The following is a 27665-nucleotide window of genomic DNA, read 5'->3' as shown; positions in this document are numbered from 1 at the left end:
CAAACTCAGCCATGCAAGCACATGCAATAATAGCAAAGTATTACAATACTGTAATCTAAGTGACTCTTTTATTTTAAACCCAGCAAAATTGCTCATTGCACAGACTGAAACACAGTATTACATCATTAGGAGGTGAATGGCAGGCCCCTTATTTTCTTGTTCTTCCTGCAGTTTCCGAGGGGGGTTGGACGTCACCCACGGACAGACAGGAACAGAGTCCGTCTACCACAACTTCCGCAACAAGGAGATCATGTTCCACGTGTCCACCAAGCTGCCCTACACAGAGGGGGACACCCAACAGGTATGGCCACCTCACCTCCCATCATCCTCAGGACATCAATGATAATTAATAATTGATGTAGTGGTTAAGGATTCTGGTTTGACATCAGAAGTTTACAAGTTTGGTTTCCAGGAAGGGCAGTGCTCTTTTACCCTTTAGCAAGGAGCTTTACCTGGGTTGCCTCAGTAAGCTGAGTATTGCTCCCCACCCCACTAGAGGACATGTGCATAAACCAGAGGCCAAATTCATAAGCATTGCATGTGTAAAACACATTAACAATAAAAGGTTGTAAAAATCAAATACAAAGTAATTCATAAAGTCTTTGTGATCTTTAAAGTGCCAGTAAGGACTTCTAAAGATCAGAGAGCTGAGAGTTTAAAGAGAATTTCTACTGCGGGGCATAAATGACCACAACAAGCCTGCAACATTCGTCCACTGCAGGAGGCCTTCAGGGTTTGTGAGGACAGTTAATGATGGAAGAGGATACCGATTAGATGGGAATGGATTCTCTTTGTGACAGCCTTAATTAGAGTCAGTCACATCACTGACATTTCAAGAAAAGCAGTGACACCGCTGCTGGACCTGGCAAACATGGAGCCACCCTCATATGGGTTCATCATTATACTGCCTACAGCTAAATATAAAATGATAAGATTACATTGTTGTAATCTTACATTTTTTTTTGGCAGAGACAGTAAATATGTAGTTGCATAATCAATTTCAAAGGGAAATCATATTACACAATTTGTTTCACTTATGTGAGGGCTGTACTCGTTACGCTAGGGCTAACAAATTATATTCCACTGTGAGCATGTCAGCATACACACTTTTATTCATCTGCTGATGAAGGGGGTAGAGACATTTGTGGTAATAACTGAAACATACCATGGATGGGGATAGTCTCATTACGTCTCACAGCTGGTTGGGCATTGCAAGAGGGGACTGCTGCGAAGCAGCTAAATTAGTTGCCTGTATCCATATTTATGCAATGGTAAGTGGTGGCTTTCCAAGCAGCAAGCTTACACACACTTTGTTTTTCCTCTGAGACTTTGTAACAATTCTTCCCTGAAAGCTGAAAACTCTCCCGGGTGCTACTTTTAGGTGAGGCTTAGTGAAGCTTATACATCCATTCACTGGGGTTATACTGAGAATGTTCATGAACCGCGTCAGTAAAATATCCAGCTGTATAAATGGATCTTCTGTAACTGCCAAGCTGTGTGAGTTCTGTTAAGCAAATAACAGCACTGTTATTACTACTAATAATAATCATTGCAGGTCATACAAGTAGGGTCTTTCAGAGCGCCTGCTAACTCTTCAAACCCACTGAATCCTTTAGCTCCTCCAACTATGTTAACAGACTTCTCTCGAACCGGTGCAAAGCACATGTATTAGGTGGGGGGGTTCTAAGATGGGTTACAACGCACACAAGAGGGGTCATTTTAGTATTCCAAGGGGTACCCTGAGACTACAGCCACCCAGTCATCCCCTTTTTGTATTAAACTCAGTTTGAAATGGTAATGGATTTTGAATGAGAGTACTGTGTGTCTGAAATGCTCATAAGGTGAAGTGACAATTCTCCTGAGTTGACTCATTGCTGCTTTAATTTGCTCTAGAGGCCCTCCTGTTGTGGTCACAGATCAGCAGTTGAAGTTAGTGCTGAATTATATTCCATACCTAAAAGTAATCCAATTTCATAAACCTTCTTGTTATCTGACAATCAGCACATGAAGCAGACTGAAGCACTCTGTGTGTTTGTGTATTGACCCATTTTCTGTCATTATGTAAGAGCCACTCTCTGAATAGTGACCTTTGTTTCTTCTCTCTGTTGGAGCACCCATGCTGTCCTGATGGGGGTGGGGTGGGTGGAGGAGGATGTGGGAGAGGCTGTTCTGTGAGTGTCAAAACCCACTCCTGGGAGAGGCCTTTTTTTGGTCCTCCATGGCCACACAAGATGAACACCCAGGGCCACAGACAGTGACACAGCAGGAGGCGGGACTTCAGGAAGCAACAGGCTGTATGGTGTGCGCCGAGGACAACTGGTGTGGTCAGGGACCGCAGCGATGCTCTCACCCACCATTGTTGGTGTGCACTCAGCTGTGGCTTTCATGCCATCTGCTCTGATGTGGAGAGAAACTTGACTTAGCAGCCTCCTAAGGGCCTCACGCGCACCAGTGGTGACAGTCACACCTCACCATCGAGACAACCCGTCTCTGATCAAGTGTATCTAGTCTGAAATGTGTTTGCGCACAAAAAAACAATTCTGAAGAGCAAAAATGTTCTGAATAGCATTTTTATGTTCCAAACACCAGTATCTGCATTTTTTATTCTTGTTTATTTTTTTTGCTCTTGTGAAATCTTTTCTTCTTAGAATATCATCTCCTCATCATGTTTATATGATTTTTGCTTTCCTTTTACTGTAGAGGGTATTCATTTTTCTTAGATTGTTGCCATGTATAACCAACAGAGATCATTTCTGTCATTTGCACTGCCATAATCCTGTCATTTTCATGTGAATATTAACACCTGGGCATTTCTCAGAAACACTGTCAACTACAATACAAATCCATAAAGCAGTTAGCCTTATGTTTTTATAAGACATGGCTAGTAAAGTTGTGTGTACATTTTGGAATGTATAAATATTTGCATGGATACATCACACAGCTGGTACATTTGGTGCACCTTTTTTTCAACCATTTATGGTGGCTGAGACTTTCATTTATCATGTGCTTTCAGAGCAAATCTCCCTGGTACAATATCATCATTTATTGAGAGCAGATTGCTATCAGACTGAATAAACATTAAAAGAGCAGCAGGTGTTAGCCAGAGATGATAGTCCCACAGAATAAGACCATAACATCATGAGAAAACAGGTCATAAGGAATATGACAACTAAGAGTGGACTCCCCCAACCCCCTCCCCCCTCATCCTTCAGCTTTGATGAAAACAGACAAAGCAGAATCACCCTGTCTCTATGGGGCTTCTTGATCCAGATGCCATCTTTTATGTGCCATGTTGCCTTGTTGTGTTGTGTTGCAGCTGCAGAGGAAGAGACACATAGGAAATGACATCGTGGCCATCGTGTTCCAGGAGGAAAACACGCCTTTTGTGCCAGACATGATTGCCTCCAACTTCCTTCACGCCTATGTGGTGGTGCAGGTGGAGAATGCCTGCTCCGACAACGTGCTGTACAAGGTAGTGTAGCCGTTGTGCTTTGCAGGGCAGGTTTTCCTTCCACCGAGCGAGATTCCACCCCTGCTGTCTGCGAGTAGCCAGGGATCACGGAATTCCATGCTTGGCTTTCAGAGTCCACATACACAGGCCAAGTCACAGCGTTCAGACGGCACCTGAGTTGGGACAGTGACGCTGGGGCGTGGGAGTGATCCTGCAGAGCGCTCACCTGTCCTGCTGTTTCTTTTCCTGGCTCAGGTGTCAGTGACAGCTCGAGATGACGTCCCTTTCTTTGGTCCTGCTCTCCCAGACCCTGCAGTCTTCAGAAAGGCAAGTTAGCAGAATCCCACAGATGAGTTTTGATATTATTTATGCAATCTGTGTTCAGGAATATATGGGAATGACTCATACTTCCAGCAGCCACAGCATTGGCAAGGTGGTAATATAGACTGGTGAATAGCATATCCCCCTGCATTGAAATGAGCTGCCCACTCAGTAAACAGATACTAAATGAGCTGAGTATTCCATTGCTGTAGGTGTTGTATTGTTTTATTGCATATTTAATATTGTCTCCACTTGTGGCAATCACTTCCCCCACCCCAGTCATATGACTCATCCTTTCAGTCACCCTGGGTTTCACCCTGTCACTCACTCTGTCTCACCCTGTCACTCACTCTGTCTCACCCTGTCACTCACTCTGTCTCACCCTGTCACTCGCTCTGTCTCACGCTGTCACTCACTCTGTCTCACCCTGTCACTCGCTCTGTCTCACCCTGTCACTCACTCTGTGTCTCACCCTGTCACTTGCTCTGTCTCACCCTGTCACTCGCTCTGTCACACCCTGTCACTCACTCTGTCTCACCCTGTCACTCACTCTGTCTCACCCTGTCACTCACTCTGTGTCTCACCCTGTCACTTGCTCTGTCTCACCCTGTCACTCGCTCTGTCACACCCTGTCACTCACTCTGTCTCACCCTGTCACTCACTCTGTCTCACCCTGTCACTCACTCTGTCTCACCTTGTCACTCGCTCTGTCTCACCCTGTCACTCACTCTGTGTCTCACCCTGTCACTCACCCTGTGTTTCATCCTCTTAGGGACCAGAGTTCCATGAGTTTCTCCTGACCAAGCTCATCAATGCTGAGTATGCCTGCTACAAAGCTGACAAGTTTGCTAAACTGGAGGTGAGTTATATAATGTGTGTGTGTGTGTGTGTGTGTGTGTGTGTGTGTGTGTGTGTCTGTTGCTCTATCTCTGTCTGCATAACTGTGTGTGTGAATGTGTTTCTCTGTCTCTGACTGTGTGTGTGCTTTTCTATCTCTCTGACTCAGTGTTTGCACATTAATGTGTTTGTGTGTGTGTGTGTGTGTGTGTGTCAGGCTTGTTCTCTCTCTTATTGACATTCTGTGTGTGAGTATCAGGATTCTCTCTGATTGACTCTGTGTTTGTGAGAGTATATATTCTCTCTGCTTTACTCTGTCTGTATGTGTGAGTGTGTGTATCCTCACTGACCCTGTCTGTGTGTGTTGACAGGAGCGCACTCGCACTGCCCTCTTGGAGACGCTGTATGAGGAGCTCCACATTAACAGTCAGTCCATGATGGGCCTGGGGGGCGATGAGGACAAGCTGGAGAACGGGGGCGGAGGGGGAGGGGGCTTCTTCGAGTCCTTCAAGGTAATGCAGCAGGCCCGGGGGGAGGGGCCAGGTATGCTTTCAGGGCAGCTGTACATGTGAGCAGTGGGCGGGGCTTCCATTAAGGTAACCGGCAGCGACCTACGGAATGTTGTGTTGTGTGTGGGCAAGAATGCTGGGAGTTCTTCAATGAAGTGAAGGCTGTGTTCCAGATTTTTGAAATGGATAGGCACTTGGTGCCCTCAGTTATTGATGAAAATGATACTGTTTTTGGCTAAAAGATGCTAAAATATTTCATATATTTTCAAGATGTTGAAAATAACAATGTAATGAAGAGGCACGCACATAGTTTGTTGAGTTGGTTTGGACTTTCACAATAGGAAGGACAACACAGTGAATTTCCATTATGTATGCATGGCAGGTACAGTGGAGGCTTTCTTCCTCACCCTGTCACATCAGGGCCTGCAAAAGTATTTTGTGAGTCAGGAAACTGTGAAAATGTCCTTTTCCATTCTCAGGGCATGAGCAAAACACTTAATCAATATCCATTAGGGGTCTGGAAAGCAGCCTGTCTGGTGTGGTCCACTGCTGTGTGCTGTGATGGATGATGCCTGGCGAGTGTCTGAATGGCTTCTCGTTAACATGCTTGTCCGTGGCGGCCTGTATGCATCCCTGTGCCCTGTCCAGACTCTCAAAATTGACCAAACCATCCCAGCCAGTAAACAGGCCCTCCTTCCACATTGCACTCCAGCACCATCTCTCTCCCTTCCTCTCCTTCTCTCTTTCTCCCTCCCTACCTTTCTCTCTCCCTTTTTATCCCTCTCTTTCTGACTGCCTTCCTCTCCGGTCACATGGGAATAAGCGGTGTCCTTCAAACTCTGTTAGCTCTGAGACGGGGTAGCTCCTTCCCCTCTCTGGCCCCTCCCATCCCTGGCTCCTCCCACCAGCCTGTTTGAGTGATAGTTGGACACAGTGTAGCTCAGTCTGTGTTTACATCTCTCTCTGTAGCGGGTGATCCGTAGCAGGAGCCAGTCAATGGACGCCATGGGCCACAGTAACAAGAAGCCAAACATGGTCTCCACTAGCCACAGCGGCAGCTTTACCCACAACCCACCAGAGACCCCCAAAACCCCGGGGATAGTAAGTAGCCATTTTGGTTTTAAAAGGTCGGTGATGCTCTCCATCCTCTGATATGCCCCCCAGATTGAGCCCAGCCCGACCTGTCCCATACCCCCCGACACACACACTCCCTCAGCCACCCCCCTCCCCCACTCCTCACCCAGTCAGAGCCCCTGTGCACCCCAAAGAGAGACCCAAGACCTGCATTTGCATTAGGACACCATAAACACATATGGCAGACCCGAGCTTTTCCAGATATGGGGAGCCGTTACTCACAGTTTATGAAATTCCATTGTTGGTCAAAACACTCCCCAAAGAAAGAAACCGTGTAGACTAGCTAAACACTCCCTGGTATTTCATTACTTTTTCCTGCTGTCGTAGTCATTCCTCGTATTGGGTAATTTATTCTCATCATGTCTGGTAGATGTGTTTTTCATCCACATTATAAGGAAGCTGAGCTACTCCAATGTCCCCCTGGCTATGAGATCGATGAATAAGACTCTATTTCCACTTCTCACTCACTGTGGTGACAACATCAATGGAGTGGGCTTTCTGCCTGCTAAGTCATGCCCATTTCATTTCAGACTCGTGCTCATTGGTGCTAGAGGAGTCTGTAGCCTGCAGTGTGATCTCCGCCCAAGTTGGACAGCAGCAGATGTATTTGCAGAAATAATGCCCAGCAGTGCAGAAAACAGGGGACAATTTATGCATAAGGAGCCTTTTAGATAAGCATAGATGGGTAAATGAGGGGTGATGTTGGTGAAGGTGGAATTGCTGGAGAGCCGTGGAGAAGGAGATCAGCCTTGGCACTGGGAAGCTGTGAATGTGACACGGAGGCACAGTTTGTGCCGTGCAGTACAGGACATCCAGGCTGCTGCTCGTGTGTCGAACCAGATGGCAGTAATATACATTTCTTTCTCATCTTTACCACTGTGCACCGCACCTCTGTCGTCCCGTCCACATAGAGTTTGTGCTCCTCTGAATTAACAAGAGTGCCGTCACAAAAAAAAAGAGTTTTATCTGGCAATTGAAGCAGAGAAAACAGGCTGAATTTGTGTGTGTGTGTGTGTGTGAGTGTGTGTGTGTGTGTGTGAGTGTGTGTGTGTGTGCATGTGTGTGCGTGTGTGTGTGTGTGTGTGAGTGTGAGTGTGTGTGTGTGTGTGTGTGTGTGAGTGTGAGTGTGTGTGTGTGTGTGTGTTTAAACTCATGTATGGGTGTATGTGTGTATGCATGTGTGCTTTTTATATTTGTGTGAATCTACCAAACAATGGAGTTGCCCATTTCACTGGCCGGGGGAAAAAAAAAGAATGTATTTTTTTCCCCTGACTTTCCACAGTCCTCCCACACACCCCCATAGCGTTAATGTGAGCCTTGTGCATGACTGTCTGCATCACGCTGTGCATGAACAGAGCCTGCAGGTCGGTGGCTCTCTGCTGCTGCATTTGTGCCCCACCGCATGGCTGCTGCTCCGCTGCAGTGTTGCATTTTCCTTTTCCCTTTGGTTCTGCTTTGTGTTGTGTTTTTTGGCAAAGGCTGCTGATGTTGAGTCACGCACACTCGGTGTAGCTCTGAGACCACGAGTTTGGGTAAGTACTCCGAAGCCCTTGGCCTGGCGGTGGTGTGAATACATGTTTGAAAGTCAGACCTGACAGATGGAGCTTTCTGTCACCTCCTGCCTGACCGGGCTCACGCTGTCCTCTCCCTCCCGGTGCCCTGTGCTACCCAGCACGTCGTGGCCGCTGGAGGCGCTGGAAGACAGAGCGCAGCCCTAAAGCCAACACAAATCACACTGGTCCTGAAACGTTAACACTATGACATTGCTTTTCAACAGAAATGCCCTCTGTTTGTGTGGAGAAGTAATATTGCTCCATCTTCACTTTGACAAGAAAACTCTGCGTAACAACATTGCCCTTTTTTCAATGTTTGTGTTGCTCACCACACGCACAACATAGCTCTCAATACAGCATCTGTTCTTTTTTATGTCAGTCTCCAAATTTGTGAGTTGACTTTGTCCTTGACAGGAGATTTGGACTTAGCTTTTCCACCACTCTGCTCCTCTTAAGTATAATAAAAAGGACCAAATGTAAATTAATGCAAAGAGAGGTCACAGGAGGGCAAGCAGTAAGCCAGCAGACCACCATGTGCCCTCCAGCTAAGATAAGATAAGACCTCCACTTTGTAGTTTGACAAGTGGTGAAGTGGACTTCCCAGATTCCTTGTAAGTTACTGTACAATGAAAATGGAAGTCGACGGAGAGAAAAAAATCATGGTATAGTCAGTCGGAGTTTGGCCATGGAGTACCTTTGGAGCATGATTTGTAACTAATGTGTGTGTGTGTGTGCTATTGTGTAGGAGGCTTACCTCTTCCACATGAACCTGTGCTCTTTCATGTCTAACTCTGTGACGTGTCTTCCTCTGCTCTTCTTAACTCCTCGATACAGGGCCAGGTCTCTGAGCCATCCTCCTGCCTTCTCACATACTGCTCCGGTCTCTCTCTTCATTTCTGCCCTCTACCTTCCCCTGCCCCACTGCTCCAAAAGGCTGCTTCTCAATGTGTCTTTCTGTTTTTTTGTTTTTTTTTAGTTTGACTTTATTATTCAGCTGTGGGTTTGTACCTTATTTTAACGCTTACCTGCTGCATGTAATCTCATGGTGTGTTCTCTCTCTCTCTCTCTCTCTCTCTCTCTCTCTCTCTTTCTTTCTCTCTCTCTATCTTTGCAATTCAGTCATTGCTTGTCCCGGGGAAAAGTCCCAGTAAATATGGACGCCGTGGCAGTGCCATAGGAATAGGAACAATAGAAGAGGTTCATGTATAAATCTCCCTACTCTCTCGCTATGCGTCTGTCTCCCTGTCTCTCTCTGCATGACTTTGTCGCACTAAGAGTCCAATACCCAACGCAGTATACAAGTTTACAGTGGAGTGACACTGGATTTTAGTCTTAGGAATCTCCAGTGCATAGAAGGATATTTCAGCTGTCCTTTTTGTTTAAAATATTTGAGGTATCCTCAGTTCTGTCTTTCTGATCTGAAGATGTCATACATCTTATCCCAGTCGGTTATACCCATAATTCTACTGAACACATGTCCATTATCCATGGATGTCCATACTTTTAAATGTGCTTCCCAGAAGAAGTAGCTGAAGTGAAACGTAATGTCACTCATGTCCATACTCATACTCAAGTGAGATCACTTCCTGGTGCTATTATTTGGTCTGAAGCAGCCAGTGATATACCACAGTTATAACCCACATACACCCTTCGGTTACACTGCAGTCCCTTTGAATGGCCTTAAGGAAATCCCTAGCGTCAAATACAGGATCGAAACAGTCATGACAGGGTCATAAATCTATGGCCCCACCCACTGCCTAAGGTCAAACCCAAACCTTATTATGACTCACAATCAGATCTCTGTCTGTACGGAACTCCACGGAATCTTCTGCCTGTGCAGTACAACTGTCAGACAGTCTAGGGGCTGCAGGATCAGCAGTTTGTCTCTTTATTTCGTCAATGACATATGAGCTAGCATCTTAACAAACTGTAAGAACACACACCCTTGTCATATACCAATGCAGGACCAGCCATGTGTCAATTTGAGAGACAGCGAGTTTTTAGTGTCTCACGACACACTAAGGCTGGCCCCTTCTCTACCCCAGCACTGTTACCCTACTGTCATTGGTCCTTGTCATTTTCAATCTTTTGCTATTTTACTGTCTGTTGTGATAAATCATTGTTTTCAACTTCTGTGGTCATCGCTGGTATGTATCCTTCAGTACCTTTATTAAGATCCACTGATTGTTCTTTTCATTCACATTTATGAATATAATGTTTTAAAAGCAAATAAACACATGAATTCTGCCCAGGCTCCCTTGAAGCTCTGTTAGGCGAAAAGCCCTTTCAGACCCTTATTTTAAGAGTTCAAAAGGGAGAAAGAAAAAAGGAGAACTACAGCACTCACAAAACAAAGACCTTACACATAAAATACCATCAAGTAAGCCTGACGGCACTTGTCTTAATCTTCCATCTTTCATGTGCTGTTTTCACCCTATAACTGCTAGCTTGGATTAAATTTTGAGCTCCTAAGTGCAAAGATTAATATTGTCTTACCCAGGCCTGTCACGTAACCATTTGCAAACTATTATTATCCCCTGCTAAATATGTCATTTTGCTAGTACGTTTTCTAGTACAGTACAGAAAATGCAGCTAAGATCAACACTGCCTTTCTGTTGATCAGAAAATCTCACTGACATAGACTTTCGGTTTGCTGTCATACCAAAATGCATTTATTTGAAATACAATGTACTTGTAGCTTATATAATGTCAACATCATGGGTGTTCAGCACTGTATTTTATATCATGCAAACAGCAGGCAGTGTACACAGTACTGTGAGAGATTATATGGTCCCATGATGCACTGGGCTGACTCGGCCTCTTTCTTTATGTCACAGTCTTTGATAATCCCTGGGAAAAGTCCTACCAGGAAGAAGTCTGGGCCCTTCAGCTCACGACGGAGCAGTGCTATTGGGATTGAGAACATCCAGGAGGTGCAGGAGAGGAGGTGAGAGGTCCCAGCGGTGTGGGGAGGTTATATGAAAACTGGACATAGACCCCACCCCAGGAGCTCACTTTCTGAGGAACAAGGAAGAAGCAGGAGTTCCTGTAGCCAGGGTTGGGAGGGTTACTTTTAATATGTATTCCACTACAGATTACAGAATACTTGCCCTAAAATGTAATTTGTAACGTATTCTATTAGATTACTCAAGGTAAGTAACGTAATCTAAATACTTTAGATTGCTTTCTGAACAATGTGTTTTTAATTTTTAAGTATGTAATTAAAAGTGTGAATGTGACATATACTGGTTGGGTGATTCTCACGAACTGTGTCCAAGTGATGTCAAAATATAAGTAGCCAAACTTGAGTGATTTTTTTACTGCAATACATATAATACAGTCTATATTTTTTAATTATGATAACATTTCACATAAAAAAAAAACATTTAAAGCATTTTGTGAAAGTTTTACAAGGACGTGCACGACGTGTTATGTTGTAACCTTTGCCAGATTTGAAAGTAAAATGGTCCTGGTATTTCCATGACATAAACGCGTTGCGCTGGTTGCTTTCTGTCTCACTCTCTATTCTATTGTCTTGTGAGTCAGGCAGGCTGCACGCTTTTTTCTTCTTTTTTTTTCATGAGGGGCATATGGGAGATATACCCCGGAGTTGCCTATCATTGAATAGATTTTCCAACTGAACATTAAATGAAAAAATAAATGAAATTAAATGAAAAAAATCCAATGTAATCCCTTCAGTAATCTAAATATTTCTATAATGTAACTAATTTGATTACCATCAATTTAAATGGTAACTGTAACAGCGCACGCACGCTCTGCAATGCTCAGTTCCTGCTATGCCTCACACTTCAAACCACTGCAGACCAGTGGTATTAAACTCAGCTTCTGGGCTCAGATGTGTATGCCGGTTTTTCGTCCAGCCCAATTCCCCTGCCTTAAACGGTGCAGTAGATTAGTTAGCGCTGTATGTCTACTACACCTGTGCCGCTCCCAAAGTACGCTGCGGTAAACCATCTCTTGAGTGTGCTGTAAAATTACAAGCTGGAGCTGTCATTCATCACTGGCAGGGATGGGGAGAACGGCAGTCTTACTGAGGGACGGGGGACGGGGGACGGGGGACGGGGGGGTGATTAAAAGCAGATGCATCCACATGCAGCCCTCCCGGAGCTGAGTCCGACTCTCCCAGCTGAAGGCGATCAGAAACTGCAGAACCTGCTCTGAAGATCACTGCACAGAATGGCGAGCGGAGTGTCTTGCGGAGTGTCTTGCAGCTTTAAATAACCCAGCTAGCTGCTAATTAACCCAGAGATGTGGTTTCTTCTAACCTGCAAGCACTCATTTAATGCAGAGTGTAGCAGACATTCAGTACTAGTGTGGTACCTTTACCCCTTCCCTGACATACCCCCTTCTCTCGCCCTATCCTACTTCCAGCAGGGAGTGTTCCCCCAGCACACAGAAAACTCCAGACAGCGGCCACGCCTCACAAGATCCCAAATCAGAGAACTCATCCAATCAGAGCTCACCGGAGGTGCCCACCACAAAGAACAGGTGAGCGGGGTTCACTATGTGTGCCACCTTCAGCCTTCTGGCACAACAGCTGCACTACATCTTACCACTCTTTTCATTAAATTACACTATTTATTCAGTCTGTAGACATCGTTTATCAGGGCAACTCAAATATCTGTTCATGTAGCATAGCAAAACATTTACTGAAGCAACACAGCTGTACATTCCTCAAACTGGAGTGCTCCATCCTGAATCCAAATATGCATCCTTGTGGTTACAAGTCCACCGTGTTAAATTTATTACACTCACATCCAATGATTGGTCAAGGTGCTCTGGTGGTGTTGTTGGTCAGGATCTGCTGGCATCTTTGATAAGTACTCTCACCAATGGCTGATGCCAATTGTACATGTCGAATCAGAAATGACAGCCATCAACAGCGGGCAGCTACAGACACACTGTTTGAGACACACCACAGTGAAAACAGGCGATGGTTGGGCACCAACAGCTTTTGGCTGACCGCCGGGTGTGTGTATCCCCAGCTTTAACCGCTACAGCTCAGTGCTGGAGACGCCATGCATGTCAGCCATCTAGAGTCAGGAAGGAGCATGGCATCATTGTGCTTAACTCTGTGGTGGGAACGCAGGTGCGTTGATGGTGGTGTGCGGAAGGGAGAGTGTCGGTAACCCAGGCGTGTAGCTCTGCTATGTGTTGCAGGGCTCCCTCAATCCCCGAGGGTAACGACCTGTCGCGCTCCTCGTCCAATGCCAGCAGCTTCGCAAGCGTGGTGGAGGAGAATGAGACCGAGCCCACGGAGGAGTACGACACCGGCATGGTGAGTCGTGAGTCCACCACGCACTCCTAACTGTACTGTGCTGCGAATTTATATTGTATGTGTGTGTGTGTGTCTGTCTGTCCGTTTGCCTGTGTGTCTGCATGTTTGTGTGTGTATATGCTTCTGCTGTATATCTGACTGTGTGTGTGTGTGTGTATTTCCTGCAGGAGAGCTTGTCCTCAGCAGGGACACCACACAAAAGAGACTCGTTCACCTACAGCACTTGGCTGGAGGACAGTGTGAGCAGCACCAGCACCACCAGCAGGGGGAGCTCTCCAGGTGAGGGGGCAGAGACCAGGGCCCAGAGGGGCGTGGCCTTTAGAAAAAGGCTGGTTTCAGGACAAAGCTGGCACCTTAGATTTGTTTTTGATAAAAATTTTACAATGGAGTGCATGATTTTACAGCGCCTAACAGACCCCAGCATTCAGATGGCAGCAAGGGTCCCGACCCGTCCCGCTCAGACATCCGGATCAAACTGGAGCGGCCACAAGATCACAAGTCTGCATCGGTGAGCCCGCGAAGTCTAGCCCTGGGGCGCTCTGACATGGGGCTTAGTTTTTTCTTCACAATCAAAGAGTGAACTCCTGCTGTATTAAGACTGGAGCCGGGACTGGATGCGTTGTCTCCCTAAAATCCACTCTGTACCATGGAAAGATTGAGCTGTTTTGGCTTGTAGCTGCGTCTCTCTCTCTCCTGCTGTGCTTTTGTAAATGCTGTTTTCACTCTTGTGAATTTGTTCTCTATTGCTCTGAAGTGAATTTCAGTGGTGTGCATGCAGTGTCTGTGTTGTGATTCACAATTATATAGTGTGAGAGGATATCCTGGAACATTTTGTTCACTCCAAATCCATGCATAATTTCAGAATGATAGAATGACACAAAAAAACAGTTCAGTCACGAAGAGAATGCAAAAATGTGTGACTTGGGCAATAACTCTGTTAAAGTTAACAATGGAGTAAGTCTGATAAAGGTATTCAATCCATTTCCAACAGACCCACATCAACATGCATTACATTCATAGGTACTGCTGTAGACTTGACCTGCACATGGTCATTTTCACAGAAATATCAGTTGAGCAGGATCATGCAGTACCTTTCTCAATAACAGGTGAATTTGGAATTCAAAACTCATAGGCTGACTATGACATGCTGCATTATCCTGAGAGATGGCTGTGCCGTGTAATGTCCTGCTCATTCAGGTGTTACTTGCTTTTACACAGGCCTGTTAGAGAAGAACTACCTGACCTCAATGTACCCTGTCTGAAGGGAGTCACTGCATGCCCTGTGACCTGTGACCTGTGACCTGTGAACGTGTCCTGCTCTTCTGGCCTCTTATCGCTGGTTCTCGTGTTAACTCTGTTGCTTTCTGTGCGTGTGTGTGTCCTGTGCAGAAATGCTAGCCTCCTCTGCCCGATCGCTTCATGGATCCATCAACAGGTCAGCCATTATCTGCTGTCTCCACAGCCTCTCTCTTGGCAGAGTCTAGACACAGACCAATCAGCTATTCAGGCCATATGCAGTGTACCTCACGATTCTGTTCAGAAATCTTAAACTGAAAGCTCTCTATGTGCCACTATGAGTACCTTGACCTGCTAACCAACTGAACACAGTGCACAGTATACCTGAAAAGAAGCAAGCAAGCAAGCAATTTTGTGGCATTAGGTAGGTCTTGTGACAGTGGCTGGCACTCATTCATAAACAAGATGACTACTGTGTCTGGCCAAATTTCCAACACTTGAAAATGAGAAGCAAATTACAGTTGCCCATAGTATTTTCAATGCATGTGTAAAAGGTCTCAGGAAACAATCATAACTTAATTGAAAAATGAAACCAGAGAAACTGCATGGTCGATCTATGTACCAGATACATATCGTGTCTATAGATACATACTTGCTGTATCCTAAATTTTCCTAATCCTAAATTTAAGGCCTCATTTGATAGTGAAGTGGAGCTTGAGCTTAAACTGGGTTACTGCCAATGGATAGGTAAATTTGCATTTCTGCAAGTGTTGCAGCTCTTCATGTGACGGGAGCCATTGTATACTCCCTATACAGTACAGAAGAACAAATACATATCAGCGTAACAGTGTGCAGATGGCAATGACAGCCATTAGTCATTGTTCTGTAGACCTGATCACTCTTGTGAATTGTTTTTCTCACCTTAATCCCTTTGTTTGTGGCCTGAATTCCTCATGTTTCATGGCACCCTCTGAGACTAGCCTCTTTCCTGTCCCAACAGCATCCCCATAAAAAACACACCCTCCAGGAGATGAGGCGGGCACGGGTTTTTGGCACCACCAATGATGAAGAGGAGGAGGAGGAGGAAGACCACAGCCAGCTGCAGAGGCTGTGAGGCCAGTACATGGACCAGGACTGTGAGCGCAACACTGTGGCCCTCACCACATCATCATGTGACCACACCTTCCCAGGAGGCTGAGGGCAGTGTCATGAGGGGCAGGGGTGAGGGGGAGAAGAGGGGAGGGGAGTGCAGCCCGCAGAGGGTCCATCTACACACTGTGTTCACTTCTCCTTCATCCGCTTACTCACATGTTTGTTTGATTGTTCGCTCACTGGTTCGCTTGTTTGCTTGTTCGTTTGTTTGTTATTTTTGGTCTGACACTCCTTTTCCAAAGCGCACTTTTTTGGTACATGCTGTCAGTTTGTGGGAGTTCTGCCATCTAGATACAGTAGACATGCTGACTTTGTTGTCGAGCTTTTTTTTTGAAAGTGTCAAGCATGCAGATTGCACAGGGTAGTGGAACAGTGCCGTTGGACTCACATGGAGGGTACTCCTACAAACACAATCCCCACTGTGCAAACAGGCATTGGTGACCTATTAAGTAAGGCCATGGCCAGGCTGATAGGACAGCCAGGGAGTCAATACAGGGAAAGTGGTCTTGCCTAAAGACAAGAATGATCCACTCCAATCTATGATAAATGTTTGTATAATAAACCTCTTATCCCTGTCTCTTTTACCCCCACACATTTTATGACCCAAGTGCAAAACTATGTTTTCAGATTAAACATCAGTTATAATTACAACTAATGTTGAAAATAATTTATTAATTGAGTGAATGTCAGCATAATCTGTCTGCTGATGAGCAGTATTTAAGGGTGTCAAACCTTTAGTATACAATAATGACAGCATAAATGATGGCCCTTACCAAAACGGTATGATGAAAGAAGCCTTACTGTATTAGGCAAATCTGAGGCCTGAAGTTAAAGCGTATAATTACCCACAGCCAGCCCAGATTCACCAGATGTACAGCTACTTGTTGTGTCACTTGTTCAAAGTTCTGAACGATGGTAATAAGATTAGACAAGCAATACCTGAACGTTTCACAGTCTCATGAGATCTTTTCACAGAACATGGCCAAGGGAACCCTGAATTATGCTGACGAGTGAAATGCACCGTTCAACAAACTGGACACAGCAGTTTAAAAAATTAGAAGGGTCGGGACCAAGAGTTACCACATGATGAAAACTGGTATACTCAAAAAATGAATGGCCCTCTGCCCCAACAGGTCGAGGATTATTACGTGCTTTGAGTGAAGAGTGTGGTTGCCTGAAGCGATGTTGTGTTCTCTGTATATATCAGATACTGAGTCAGACGCTGGTGTATTGTTCACTCATTAGAACAGAAAGCTCGACTCCAGTTTCACTTTGCACACTTTGTCTGTCTCAAAAAGTACTCTGGAAGTACTTCTTTGTCATTTCTCTATTTATATTTGTCGTGACGGGATGTTAATGGTGGCATTTCTTGAACATGCAGACAAATGTGATTATTCATTGTCATGTTGCATGTCAGAACTATCAGGCCTGCTTGATTTTCACTACAGAGGCTACAATCGGGTCGGTCCAGTTACCTAGCAGCACCTCCCATCATCCATACAGTCCAACCAGGGAGATTGCATCACGTTGTGTCAGCACAGCTCTCTGCTTCAAAATAAAACAGTGAATTGTGTATTTCATTCAGTCTGTGTATTTCCGGGTATGTACATGTACATATTGTGTGTGGTGAAATTCTGTTTGTGATTCTACATGAGCTGCAGCCATAGAGGAGACACGCAGAGAGAGCTTTGTTTGTTTGCGCCTGGGATCTGTAGACACTTCACTCCACTAGACAGCACCTTCACTCTTAGTCTGCACTACACACACCTAGTCCCATAGTACGATAGCAAAAATATCTCGGCCACAGTGCTTTATGATGGGTGGTGTTATGTTTTACCTATCTAGGTATTCATTCAAGTTCATGGGGCCCCCGAATTCAGCAAATGTAACACGCTTCTTTTTTGTGCTCCCATTGAAAATAGGACTTGAAATGCAACTGTCCAGACCGGTGACAGAAACAATACTGTGCACTCGATAACCATAAAACGTAACGTAAATACTGTGAAATTCCTTGAGGTTGCCTTTAAAATGAATGGACGATCAGCTGCCTTGAGTGTAGGAAGAGGTCTACCTTCAAGCTAGAAGTAATGCCCCTGAGTGCAGCAGTCAGTCTGAATGTAGAACTAATGTAGAACTCACTTTGGCTATTTATGCTAAAATGCATTGTGTGCATAACTCTGATCATGAAAGAGAAAACAGCCTGTTGTGAATAGCCTTGCTTTGTGCATATTTTTAAAAAACATCTGATTTTATTCGGATTTATTCAGAGCATAGCTTGAACAAAAAAGAGATGTATCTGTTTTTAACACAATGTGCACCTGATTTCTTGACTTTAAAAAGAACACATCCTGCAGCGGAATTGTGCAGAAATGTCTGCGGGTATGTTTTGAGATAAGTGTGAGAAGGGTATTTTTTCTACCTGAGCTTGGATCCAAATGGTTTTTCAGCAAGCTGTATACCACCAAAAAATAAACTAGACTGTGTACATTTGAAAGCAAACAATTATATTGTGATTTAAATACTTATCATAAGCTACTTTTCCATGTTTCCTCCATGTATGACACTGGTGAAGGAATACATTTTATAGCAGATAAATGCAATGAGACCTAGCACAGGATTTGGAAAGCAAATAATTATCGTAGCATTAAGGATGACATCATCACACAGATCTTGCCATATCTACTTATCCATTTAAAGGCAAACATTAAGCAGTAAGTGAAACATTTAATGCAATTACAATTAGCAGTGTCAGGTGCTCTTTAATGAGTGGAGCTATTCAGCATACACAAAAGGCAATGATAACACACTAATAATATCAATAAAGTCCGCATTTGTCGTGTGACGCTTCTTACACTGGTGTCTTTGATCTATATGGCTTGACAAAGCCAACGAGAGAGCTTTTATGGTGTCTACTCACACATAGGCCCATGGCGCCCTCTAGCGTGAAGAAATTGTACATGCCCGTTATGTTCTGCTTTGTACGTTTTCCCGTGTTCGCGTGTTAGTTCCTTCTGGAAATAAAATAAAGCACAAACCCATGCCGCTGATAGCAGGACTTTGATATTCCAAATGTTAACCATCATGAAACCATCGCCGCACTGCAGTGTTCTCCATTCAAATGATTGTATTTGTGTTCTGTTTGATATCAAACGCTGAAGTGAGTTCTTGTATGAAAGTCTTACTGTAAATATTGCTTTTTCTTTTGTAAATACTGCCAAGAGGAAAAAATAACTGGAATAAAGAAAACTGGGTATATGAGCATTTATGTGTATTTTTTTAGTCTTGGGAGTGACAACGTCACACCACTGCCTTTTTCAGGTATGATGGCAGATGGAAATATTGTACTTGCATTTTGAACGCAGTGGGTAAGGTACATTGAACCATATGTCTCATCATGTAATATTGCAAAAAAGATGATTATCTGTGTAAAAGCTGACAGATGTCAGCAACTGATCATAAAATGTTACTATTGTTATTTTTCCTGCAGTGTTGCATTTGGACTAGATAGATAAGGAGTCCTTAGTGTTCTTTGCTGATACACCCCGATAAGAGACACGAAGACAAATAGCGAGGTCATTATTGAAACCAATATGTTTCTAAAATAAAGAATAGAATCGATTTAATTTGATCACAGACACTCGTATTACTCCTGTCCCCAGTTCGTAATTCAGGTGTACCAGCGTTATTAAAGGCACTGTGCATCACTTGCCTCTGGCAGACAAGCTCAGTGTTGGCATCTTATTTCATGATTACAGCTCTATCAGGGGGCAACAAAAGGACTAAAAACATCCATTCCACAAGGTAGGAACACATTCCATCTGAGGCAAGTAATATGCACCCCATAGTGACCCCAAAGGGTCAGTTTAAAATATTTAATTTACATGGATATTTAGAAACATTGCTCAGGAAAAAAAAGCATGAACGTTAATTAATTTCTGCTGTAACATTCTGGAAAATAATGAAATCTTAAAATGGCCAGTGTCAGCTGTGAGGTGTTTTTGTATTTATATTCATACATTTGGCAAATTCTCTTTTCAAGAATGATTTCCAAAGCAAGTTACATTACTATAACTTATGAGACCGTGTGAAAAACAGGTACAGAAAACATTCAGTGACACATTTGAACAAGAGTGTCAATTTATAAACCTAGTGGTACAATGACCATAGTGACATACCTAAAACAAATTGTCAGTTGAGAAATAACGTAAGAACTAAAGTCTCAATATGTAGAGCAGTGCTTCCGTAAAGGTGCAATACATAGAAGAGCAAAACAATGAGTAACAACGTACACAATCATTTAGTGCCAGGAAAGGGCAAGGTCAGTCTTAGGGCAGCCAAGATGCAGTCTGCAAAGGTGAAGGTTTTGAGTTTGTGCTGGAAGATGGCCAGTTACTCTGCTGCTCTGGCTGTGGTGGGAAGCTCTTTCTACCACGTAACCAGAATGTACGACCCCACAGATGTTCCATGTTGAAGGTGGTCACCAGAGAGAGGGGATACCATTCCCTTTGCTCTGCCATATGGAGCAGGCTGAAAGAAGCAAAGCACTAGAGCCTGGAGCCAATAAAAGTCTTCTGCTGCCATAATAATCAGGGAAACAGGTGGCCAGGAAATAGTGTGGGATTTTTTATTTGGCATTCACAATGTCTCACAAAGGCAACATTCAGACCTGGGCACTTTGTTCCAAAGCAAATTTGTTACAGACCTATTGCAGTTCATTGGTGGTCCACACAAATAAGACACCATCCTGCCCAGCTTGCGGGGCAGACATGCAAGACACTGAACACCTAGTAATGGAGCACCCAGTGACAAATGTGACAGGCATATATAACATCATAAATGAATGTGGCGAACCTTTCAGGACATGGATCAAGAACCTAGAATTGGAGGTGTGAAAACCATACAATGATGACGATGACAAATAAGCCATAACACCATACCTCCCAGTGAATTACACTCAATTGCCTTCATGAACTTCATGAATAATGCGAACATGGAGATTTTGGGCAAAAATATTGGTAATTCCTTCTTAGTGGCCCCAAAACGAATTGTCCCAGCAATTTTTTCAGTTGGTATCACAGTATTTTGTATCTGAACTGAGGAAAAAAATGGTGTAAGATCACACAAGTGACCTAACACCGGCAATGTTACCAATTAGAGTGTTAGAGCACCTGCTCTACAACACCAAAATAATTCAAAATATTTCCAAATAGTTCATAATTTCAAACTCTGAAATGTGTTAAGAACTTTTGAACTTGGTGCAAATTGAAAAATATGAGCCATTTTGAATTGATCTTCTAGGATAATAATACTATTCAATGAATCAAGATCAATTCTATGGGTAAATCATTTGAAAACTAATAATAATAGTGTTGTATTCAGTAGCTAAATATATCAGCAACTAAACCCCCCACTAAACGACGTGTTCTATTTGGCATTGGCGTTGCAGTGAAGACCATGCTTGGAGCATTGTAAGACTGCCCTCCGCAGACATGTAGGAATATTGTAAATGATACTATTTGAACAATATGTTGATAATATCATATGTATGTACACACATAGGCCTATATTAGGCTCAGGCAGTTAGAGCTATCCTATATCAATAAATCTGTGACGTGTCCTGAAACACAATAAGGTAATAGTAGTAGTAGTAGTAATAATAATAATAATAATAATAATAATAATAATAATAATAATAATAATAATAATAATAATAATAATAATAATAATAAATCTTTCTATACAAAATGTTTTGGAACCATATGCAACGAATTTCTTCCGGAATCATAAGTGTGGAAAGACACAGGAAGATAGGGGGACGATTTAGATGTTTGGACAGGAAGTGTTGCCTCGGAGTCACATTGAACGGTGAAAATTTAGCTAGCTGGCTAGCTAGTCTTGGTAAGTAACTTATTAGGGGGAAATAACTAACGTTTACTGTTTCCATTTTCACTCTGAAATAATCGGCTGTAAATAGATAGCTGTATGTTATGGAAAAAGATGACTATACTGGAAAATAGTTCTGAAGCACTCATTTTAAATTTGATATGTTCGTTGCTAGTCCAGTCAGGTAGCTAGCTGGTCAGCTAACTAGCTTGTCTGTGTGCTTTTACTTATATAATGTAGCTAGCCTAGGACTAGGTGTATATGTGGTAGCCATTAAGCCAGTAGCAATAATTAGAAAGTTAATTATTTAGACAGTCTAACAATTTCAGTGCAGTCATCAAGAGAAGGTTGTTGACTGTTAGATATCCAGACAAATTATATAACGTTGTCGCCTAAACAGGTAGCGATGACGGCCATTTAAAATTTCTTTACACCTGTTATTGTTTAAAAAAAAAAATTATGAAACTGTAAGTCGCCATCGTTCGCAAGAGAATAAATTAATGTTCTACGCAGGTAGATTGTTATATTGCAAGCCAGTTAGCTAGCTATGTAAATATTCAGTTAAATAACAGGGGCTATGTACATTAGCTGGCAGTAATTTATATTGAAACATATAACCTGTGCATGTATATATAATATATATGAGAGAGACAGTCTAATATATTTTTTTCTTACGGTAAATGATAATATAACTATTTGTTTTTGCTTGCTTGTAACGGAGATAGCTGTAACTTGTGTTTCAACTTGCAGAGTCAGAACTGTTGAGCAAAGGTATTGATTGATGACGTGAAGAGAGTTATTTGTTTTCTGAGCTCATCTTTTATATTTCAGGAAACAATTATCTGTCTGCTTGCTGTTTGACGACACATGAAAAACAAAAAAGATAATGTTTCTTTCAAAGGTGGTCGTTAGGCTGAATGCAATATCTGGTGTGCCTGGTAAGTCATTAAAGATTGTTACAAAGTATCAATCATTGTTGATAGCACTGTGTATGAAAAGAGAGTTTTGCTCATAATGTTTTTATTTGCTCACCCCCTTTATGTGATCAGGTGTACTACAGTTCTCACAGTCAGCAGGCGGTGCTGTGAGACGGGTCTGCTCTGCTTTCTCCACACCCCCATGTGGAAGGGCAAGACACTATGCCACATCTCCATCGGGTAACACACAGCCACCTCAGCAATGGACATCTCTTGAATCGGAGCTGGAGGAGGTCTTGGTGCCCCGAAAGCTCTCAGTGTCCCCCTTAGAGAGTTGGCTCTCTCTGCGCTACTCCCTCCCTCCGCTGCTGGAAGCCCCCCAACAGCCCCTTGAGGAGGGAGAGGTTGAGGGAGAGTCCAAGGTGCTGCCCCCTGCTGTCGACCCGGTACTGGAGGGCAACGAGGGCTCCACTCCTCTCAGCTGCAAGAACGTGCTGGAGATCCGGCGCAGGAAGATGAATAGGCACAAGTACAAGAAGCTGCTGAAACGCACCAAGTTCCTGAGGAGGAGGGTGAAAGAGGGCAGGAGGAAGAGGAAACAGGTGAGCCGAGTGGGACGAGGTCAAGAGGAGGTACACTTTGAAGTCTAGTGCAGTGGAGCTGTGCTGCAGTTCAGATAAAGTGATCAGAATCATTGCATATTTTGAGCAGACTAATAAATTAAAACCTGATGTTGTCACGTTAAAGAAGTTAGCCACAGCAATTTAACCTTTTTTTCTTCTGGTGACTGCCTGCTAGTTGCGTTGTTGCACAGAAAAAGCTCACCAGCAGGAGTCAGGGAGTGCTAGTCTGATGTAATGCTGTTGATATTTAGAATCTCCCTGTAGGTAAATTTTACCCAGGGTGTTGGGAGCTGATGCTAAGTTTTGGTAAAGCTGGCCAGGCCAGGACTTGAAACAAAGGCATGGAGTAACAGCACTTGGAAGGATCTGTCGGTAGGGCCTTCTGCAGAGTCATAATACCATGTCCTGCTGGGGAAGAAAGGCTGGGGTTTCTTGCTGTAGTGCTGCACATGTGGTGTACACAGCAGTCCAGAGCTTGGGCAGGCTGCCAGGGTTATGCTCATGTGTCTTGTCTTCAGCGTAGCCATGATTTTTACCCAGGTGTCTGTAGCCAGCTTACAACCTTAGCCTACTCACCATGCCATGCCTTTACAATGCCAGGTCAGTGACAATTTTACATTATCGTGTTATCAAAGGCCTGCATAATATTATAACCTAAGTAAATGGTCCAGATTAGGCATGTACATAGATCAAAAAGGTACATGGTACATGTTGGTATTCATTTCCAAATGTGGTTAGGAATTATTTGGAATTAGGAAATAGTTTTTTTTTTCATTGTATTTAGTGCACTCATCAGCTCGTTAATTAATTTAGTGGCACATGAGGAAAGATGGGGCAAAAGATTCAGTAGTTTCAGCATGCAGTCTTCATCAGTGAAATTCTGTTTGCAACCTTCAAACCTTCAATGTCACTGAAGGTGTATAGGGTAATTAGAGAGCAACTGTGGATACCTGCCTCTGTTTTTAGTAAGTCAATTAGCAAGTTCCAATTAGCAAAATCCAGAAACAGTATCTGAAAATAAGGGAGGCTGGTACATGAAAAAAATCACCAGTCAGTTGTATTTTCACCAATTTATTGCAAATCAGTCTACATTTTAAATGTGTCCTGCATGACACATATCTATATGGTTGCAACATTGTATAATATTAGCAAAAACCACCAGCCAGCAAGGTAATGTTCAGCTGAAATTGACAGCTAAAATACAGTGTTGTTGGCTACTACTGCTGCTACTACTAGCTAGTTAACAGTCAGACATTAGCTAAGAATCAGTGAGGCTGGAATCAAACTTTCTTGCACAGCCACCCAAAATCAGTCAGTGTAGTTACTGTCTCTACATTTTTAAATCAATAGTAGAACCATCTATAAAAATATGTGATTTCACAGACATGGTAATAGGTAACTGCTGAGTCTTGCACCAAGACTAGCTAGTTAGTTGTCGAATTAAGCCAAATAGCCAAATAGTGGTAGACGAATTTGCATCACACTGTTATATGTAGCCCATGACTGGATAACCAAAGATGGCCGACATGAGATTTCACTGCTTGAAAATGACAGTGTTGTCCTGCCTTTGACTTGCAGTGAAATAAACAATAGGAACTGGGCTATAATGGGCATGTATTTGGGCATCTTGTATTTTACATGGGTTCTTTGATTTGCATAGTAGGCCATAATAAATTTTTTAATGCAGAAAGCACCCTACAGAGTGGCAAGTGACCCTGCAACTTTAACCTGCTGAAAAGAAAATCTGCACACATTTGCAGACTGGCAGATTGTGTTTGAAATTCTGGACCCTGCAAAAAAGTAGTATACATTTTTAACAGATGCTGATTGTGTTCATTATTTCATCCTATAACTGTAGTATGCCTAAACATTAATTAATGCCTAACAAATTGATGTGGTGTTGAGTGTAGCTCTTTCATCAATGCGATAACTGTGAATGTCTAACAGGTGTTTTAATTTTGTTGCTGAATCTTAATACCCTAAGGTAAAAGGACTTAAGAGACATCTAAAATCACAGGTGGATGTATAGACTACTGTGCTATGTGATGTGACTCCCAAAATTACAGGTGGATGTATAGACTACTGTGCTATGTGACGTGACTCCCTCTCTTTGCTGACAGCCTTTGTTGATTTTTCCCTGCATAATGTGCTTGTGTTTTGGCTGCAGGCTCGTTTTGAGAAAGACCTGAAGAGGATCTGGAGGCGCGCTGGTCTGAAGGCTGCCCCGGAAGGGTGGACTACACCCAAGATCTTCATCAAACAGCATCGGAGCAAAGGAGACTGAGGCGTGTGCGAAGGACAGGGTCAGACCTCTCTGTACTCAACACACAGACCAATGTGCTGACGCAGCCTTGATGCAGAAGGCAGCCACGTCACCATTCAGTCATCTCGAGCATGTGTTAAAGCTACACACAAATGATTACGCCCTGAGCAACTCCCAGGATCATGTGATCCAACTGGGTGCTACTTCTACCAAGGGACAAACAGAAAAAGACTAAGAGCTGCCTATGGACTGGTGTGTAACACACATGCTCTCTTGAGTTCACTCACTGTATGTATAGAAGACCCCAAATAAACAGTTCCTTTTCCCTGAATGAAGCTGTAAATCTGTCTTTGCTCTCATTTAAAGGACATCACTGTTTGGTATTGGTAGGAGAAATAAATCCATTAAAAGGGCAGGAAAATGGATCCTCACTGTTCCTGGGTTTACTCCCCACAGGGTACAGCTCATCTACAGAGTGCTATTGGCGGAAAATAAATAATTGTAGTTGCACAATTTGTATTACTGAATGAATAAACTATATTGTACTGTATGAATTTGTATTTTATCAGATTGAATACAAATTCAAAAAGTATAGATTTGGTTAATGCATTCAGTAATTCCAGCTGTGAAATACAAATGCAATAGTTTTTGCCACTGATAGCACACCATACTAATCTACAGTTTTTTTTTTTCTTAGAAGGCTGTTCCTCCAACATTTTCTAGGTGGCAGCAGAGTTCATTTCCAAATTCTCTCGCTGGACCACATTGGGGATAAAAGCCTTTCTTGTCCTTATATTGACTCACTGTATTAAAACACACACACACACACACAAGACGGTTATACATGGAGGAAAAAACAGGTGCACCAAGATGAAACGACATAATGTTTGAAAAACTGCATCTTTTATAAGACAATTTTTTGCTGATTTGTATTGGAGGGAAACAGGATTGCACAGTTTACACACTGTACAGAAACTAGAGGAAATTTATCAGTATGACAGTCAGAAAAAAGAAAGGGGAGGCCCAAGGTTTTAAACAAGTGACCCCTTTCTTCACATCTACCTCAATTAGTATATTTCTTGATTCCCTTTAAACTATCTGCATGTTAAGTAGGCATACCTCCCTCATCACAGGAACACAATGTCTTTGCAGCTTTACTCCAAATTGAGTGTTGCTGCTGAGAAGGCCCCAATCCTGCTGCGGAGCATACAATGTTTTCAGTCATTTACTCAGACTCAGAGTTGTGCGTATCTTGCCATCTCTTCCCACTGCTCCCCAACCAGGCCTATAAATACTCACGCGCCTCAATTTGACGCGTGTCATCTTTCTCTCCTGTCATACTTGGGGCATTAGAGCTGACAGTGTGTGCAGGAGGCCAGGTCCTGGAATATGTCTCTTTTAAAAGATCACATCTATCCACATAGGAGCACAGTTAATACCAGAGTTGTTTCTCGGTCATTGTTCAAAGCCAGAGGAAAAATATGTGAACCAGCAACCATCAGGAAAGATTTAATGAATTTCTTGCAGCGCAATTAATTAAACTAAGCAACCTGTCTCTGTACTTCCACTTATCAAAAAGGGATCATTCTGCACGGTTCAGCCATTGACTAACTCCCAGAACATTCCATTGTCCTGCGGTAGAATAGAATCTACACGAATCTTATGTAGGTTGTGTCCTTCGCGTGTTTGTAAGAATGTTTGTGACCTGACTTGAGTGCTGCGGCGAAATCTCAGACCGTAGCTAGCTAGAATTTCGTCTGCGTATTTGGGGAAACGCGGACAATAGGAAGCAAACGAAAGTTTCTATGTTTAGGTGAATGGATGACGATTTAAGCCAAAAAAGACAATGTCACGTTTATATCATTTTATATGGATAAACCGGCGTGGGAAGGCAGAGTCGTGAGAGAAGTATGTTAACTGTAGTTGTGGGGGACTGCGGAGACCAAATTCGAATGAAGAAAATATACGTTAACGTTACCCTTTTTACTTTGGAAAACAATGGTATTTGTAAAAATCCGAGTTGAGGAACGGAACACCAGTTGAACTTAGTGAACCCACGTGGAGTTCTCAGAATAAGATACGAACTTAAAATGTAGTTATTTATGATATCCGGACTTTATTCACTGGCGCTCTTGACGTAGACTTTATCCAAGAAAGAGTTAGTAGTTCACGTTGACATGTAGCTATGAAAAGCTTTTCCACGCTTGTGAGAAAGAGCGACTTGCAAAAGATGTGAGCAGAAAAGGCAACAAGAAAAGTGTAGAGCGGAAAATCGGCGTGCAAGGAAAAAATAATTGCAGGGTTATTAAAGTCGAGAAGGGGGCAAGGAGTTTAGCGGAGGAGTTGAATTTCAGGAACGGTATAAGTGGGCGGAGTTTGTCCCACAATTAGACGGAGGGGACTCACAACTGCTGTTGTTGCGGGTCGACAGTCAGTACGCACTCAGGTGTAATCAGCCATCATCACCTTCCTGGACTCGAGAGTAAC

At 43.3% G+C, this 27665-nt stretch overlaps 2 protein-coding genes across 8 annotated transcripts in view; both read left to right on the top strand.

Moving 5' to 3' along the window:
• LOC118781231 (RAP1 GTPase activating protein) overlaps nt 1–17470 on the top strand; it is an 81069-nt gene extending 63599 nt beyond the window's left edge. For 4 of the 7 annotated variants that reach the window (XM_036534169.1, XM_036534171.1, XM_036534174.1 and 1 more), the window contains 13 exons: nt 172–301; nt 3317–3472; nt 3707–3778; nt 4545–4631; nt 4981–5121; nt 6088–6219; nt 10643–10752; nt 12198–12314; nt 12969–13104; nt 13272–13383; nt 13509–13612; nt 14494–14539; nt 15341–17470. In XM_036534169.1, coding sequence (XP_036390062.1) covers nt 172–301; nt 3317–3472; nt 3707–3778; nt 4545–4631; nt 4981–5121; nt 6088–6219; nt 10643–10752; nt 12198–12314; nt 12969–13104; nt 13272–13383; nt 13509–13612; nt 14494–14502 — 1306 coding nt within the window. In that variant the 3' untranslated portion in view covers nt 14503–14539; nt 15341–17470. Of the gene's footprint in view, nt 1–171; nt 302–3316; nt 3473–3706; nt 3779–4544; nt 4632–4980; nt 5122–6087; nt 6220–8924; nt 9003–10642; nt 10753–12197; nt 12315–12968; nt 13105–13271; nt 13384–13508; nt 13613–14493; nt 14540–15340 lie in introns of all 7 variants that reach the window. The other 3 variants (XM_036534170.1, XM_036534175.1, XM_036534172.1) reach the window with 2 other exon arrangements.
• Nucleotides 17471–21336: 3866 nt separating this feature from the next.
• On the top strand, nt 21337–25502 carry aurkaip1 (aurora kinase A interacting protein 1). The gene is made up of 4 exons (XM_036534097.1): nt 21337–21390; nt 22207–22313; nt 22425–22894; nt 25083–25502. The coding sequence occupies exons 2-4, from the start codon at nt 22262–22264 to the stop codon at nt 25197–25199; spliced, it is 639 nt and encodes a 212-aa protein (XP_036389990.1). The 5' UTR covers nt 21337–21390; nt 22207–22261; the 3' UTR covers nt 25200–25502.
• Nucleotides 25503–27665: the final 2163 nt, after the last annotated feature.

This window comes from Megalops cyprinoides, chromosome 7, assembly GCF_013368585.1.
Source record: "Megalops cyprinoides isolate fMegCyp1 chromosome 7, fMegCyp1.pri, whole genome shotgun sequence".
In the NCBI taxonomy this organism is placed as follows: Eukaryota; Metazoa; Chordata; class Actinopteri; order Elopiformes; family Megalopidae; genus Megalops; species Megalops cyprinoides.
The sequence above is the reverse complement of the archived record's forward strand: the minus strand, read 5'-3'. Positions and strand labels throughout refer to the sequence as shown.

Coding starts and splice junctions, on each gene's coding strand:
- aurkaip1 (XM_036534097.1), top strand. CDS start 22,262: ATGTTTCTTTCAAAGGTGGTCGTTAGGCTGAATGCAATATCTGGTGTG. Junction 22,314..22,424: donor TGCAATATCTGGTGTGCCTG/GTAAGTCATTAA, acceptor TTATGTGATCAG/GTGTACTACAGTTCTCACAG. Junction 22,895..25,082: donor GCAGGAGGAAGAGGAAACAG/GTGAGCCGAGTG, acceptor TTTTGGCTGCAG/GCTCGTTTTGAGAAAGACCT.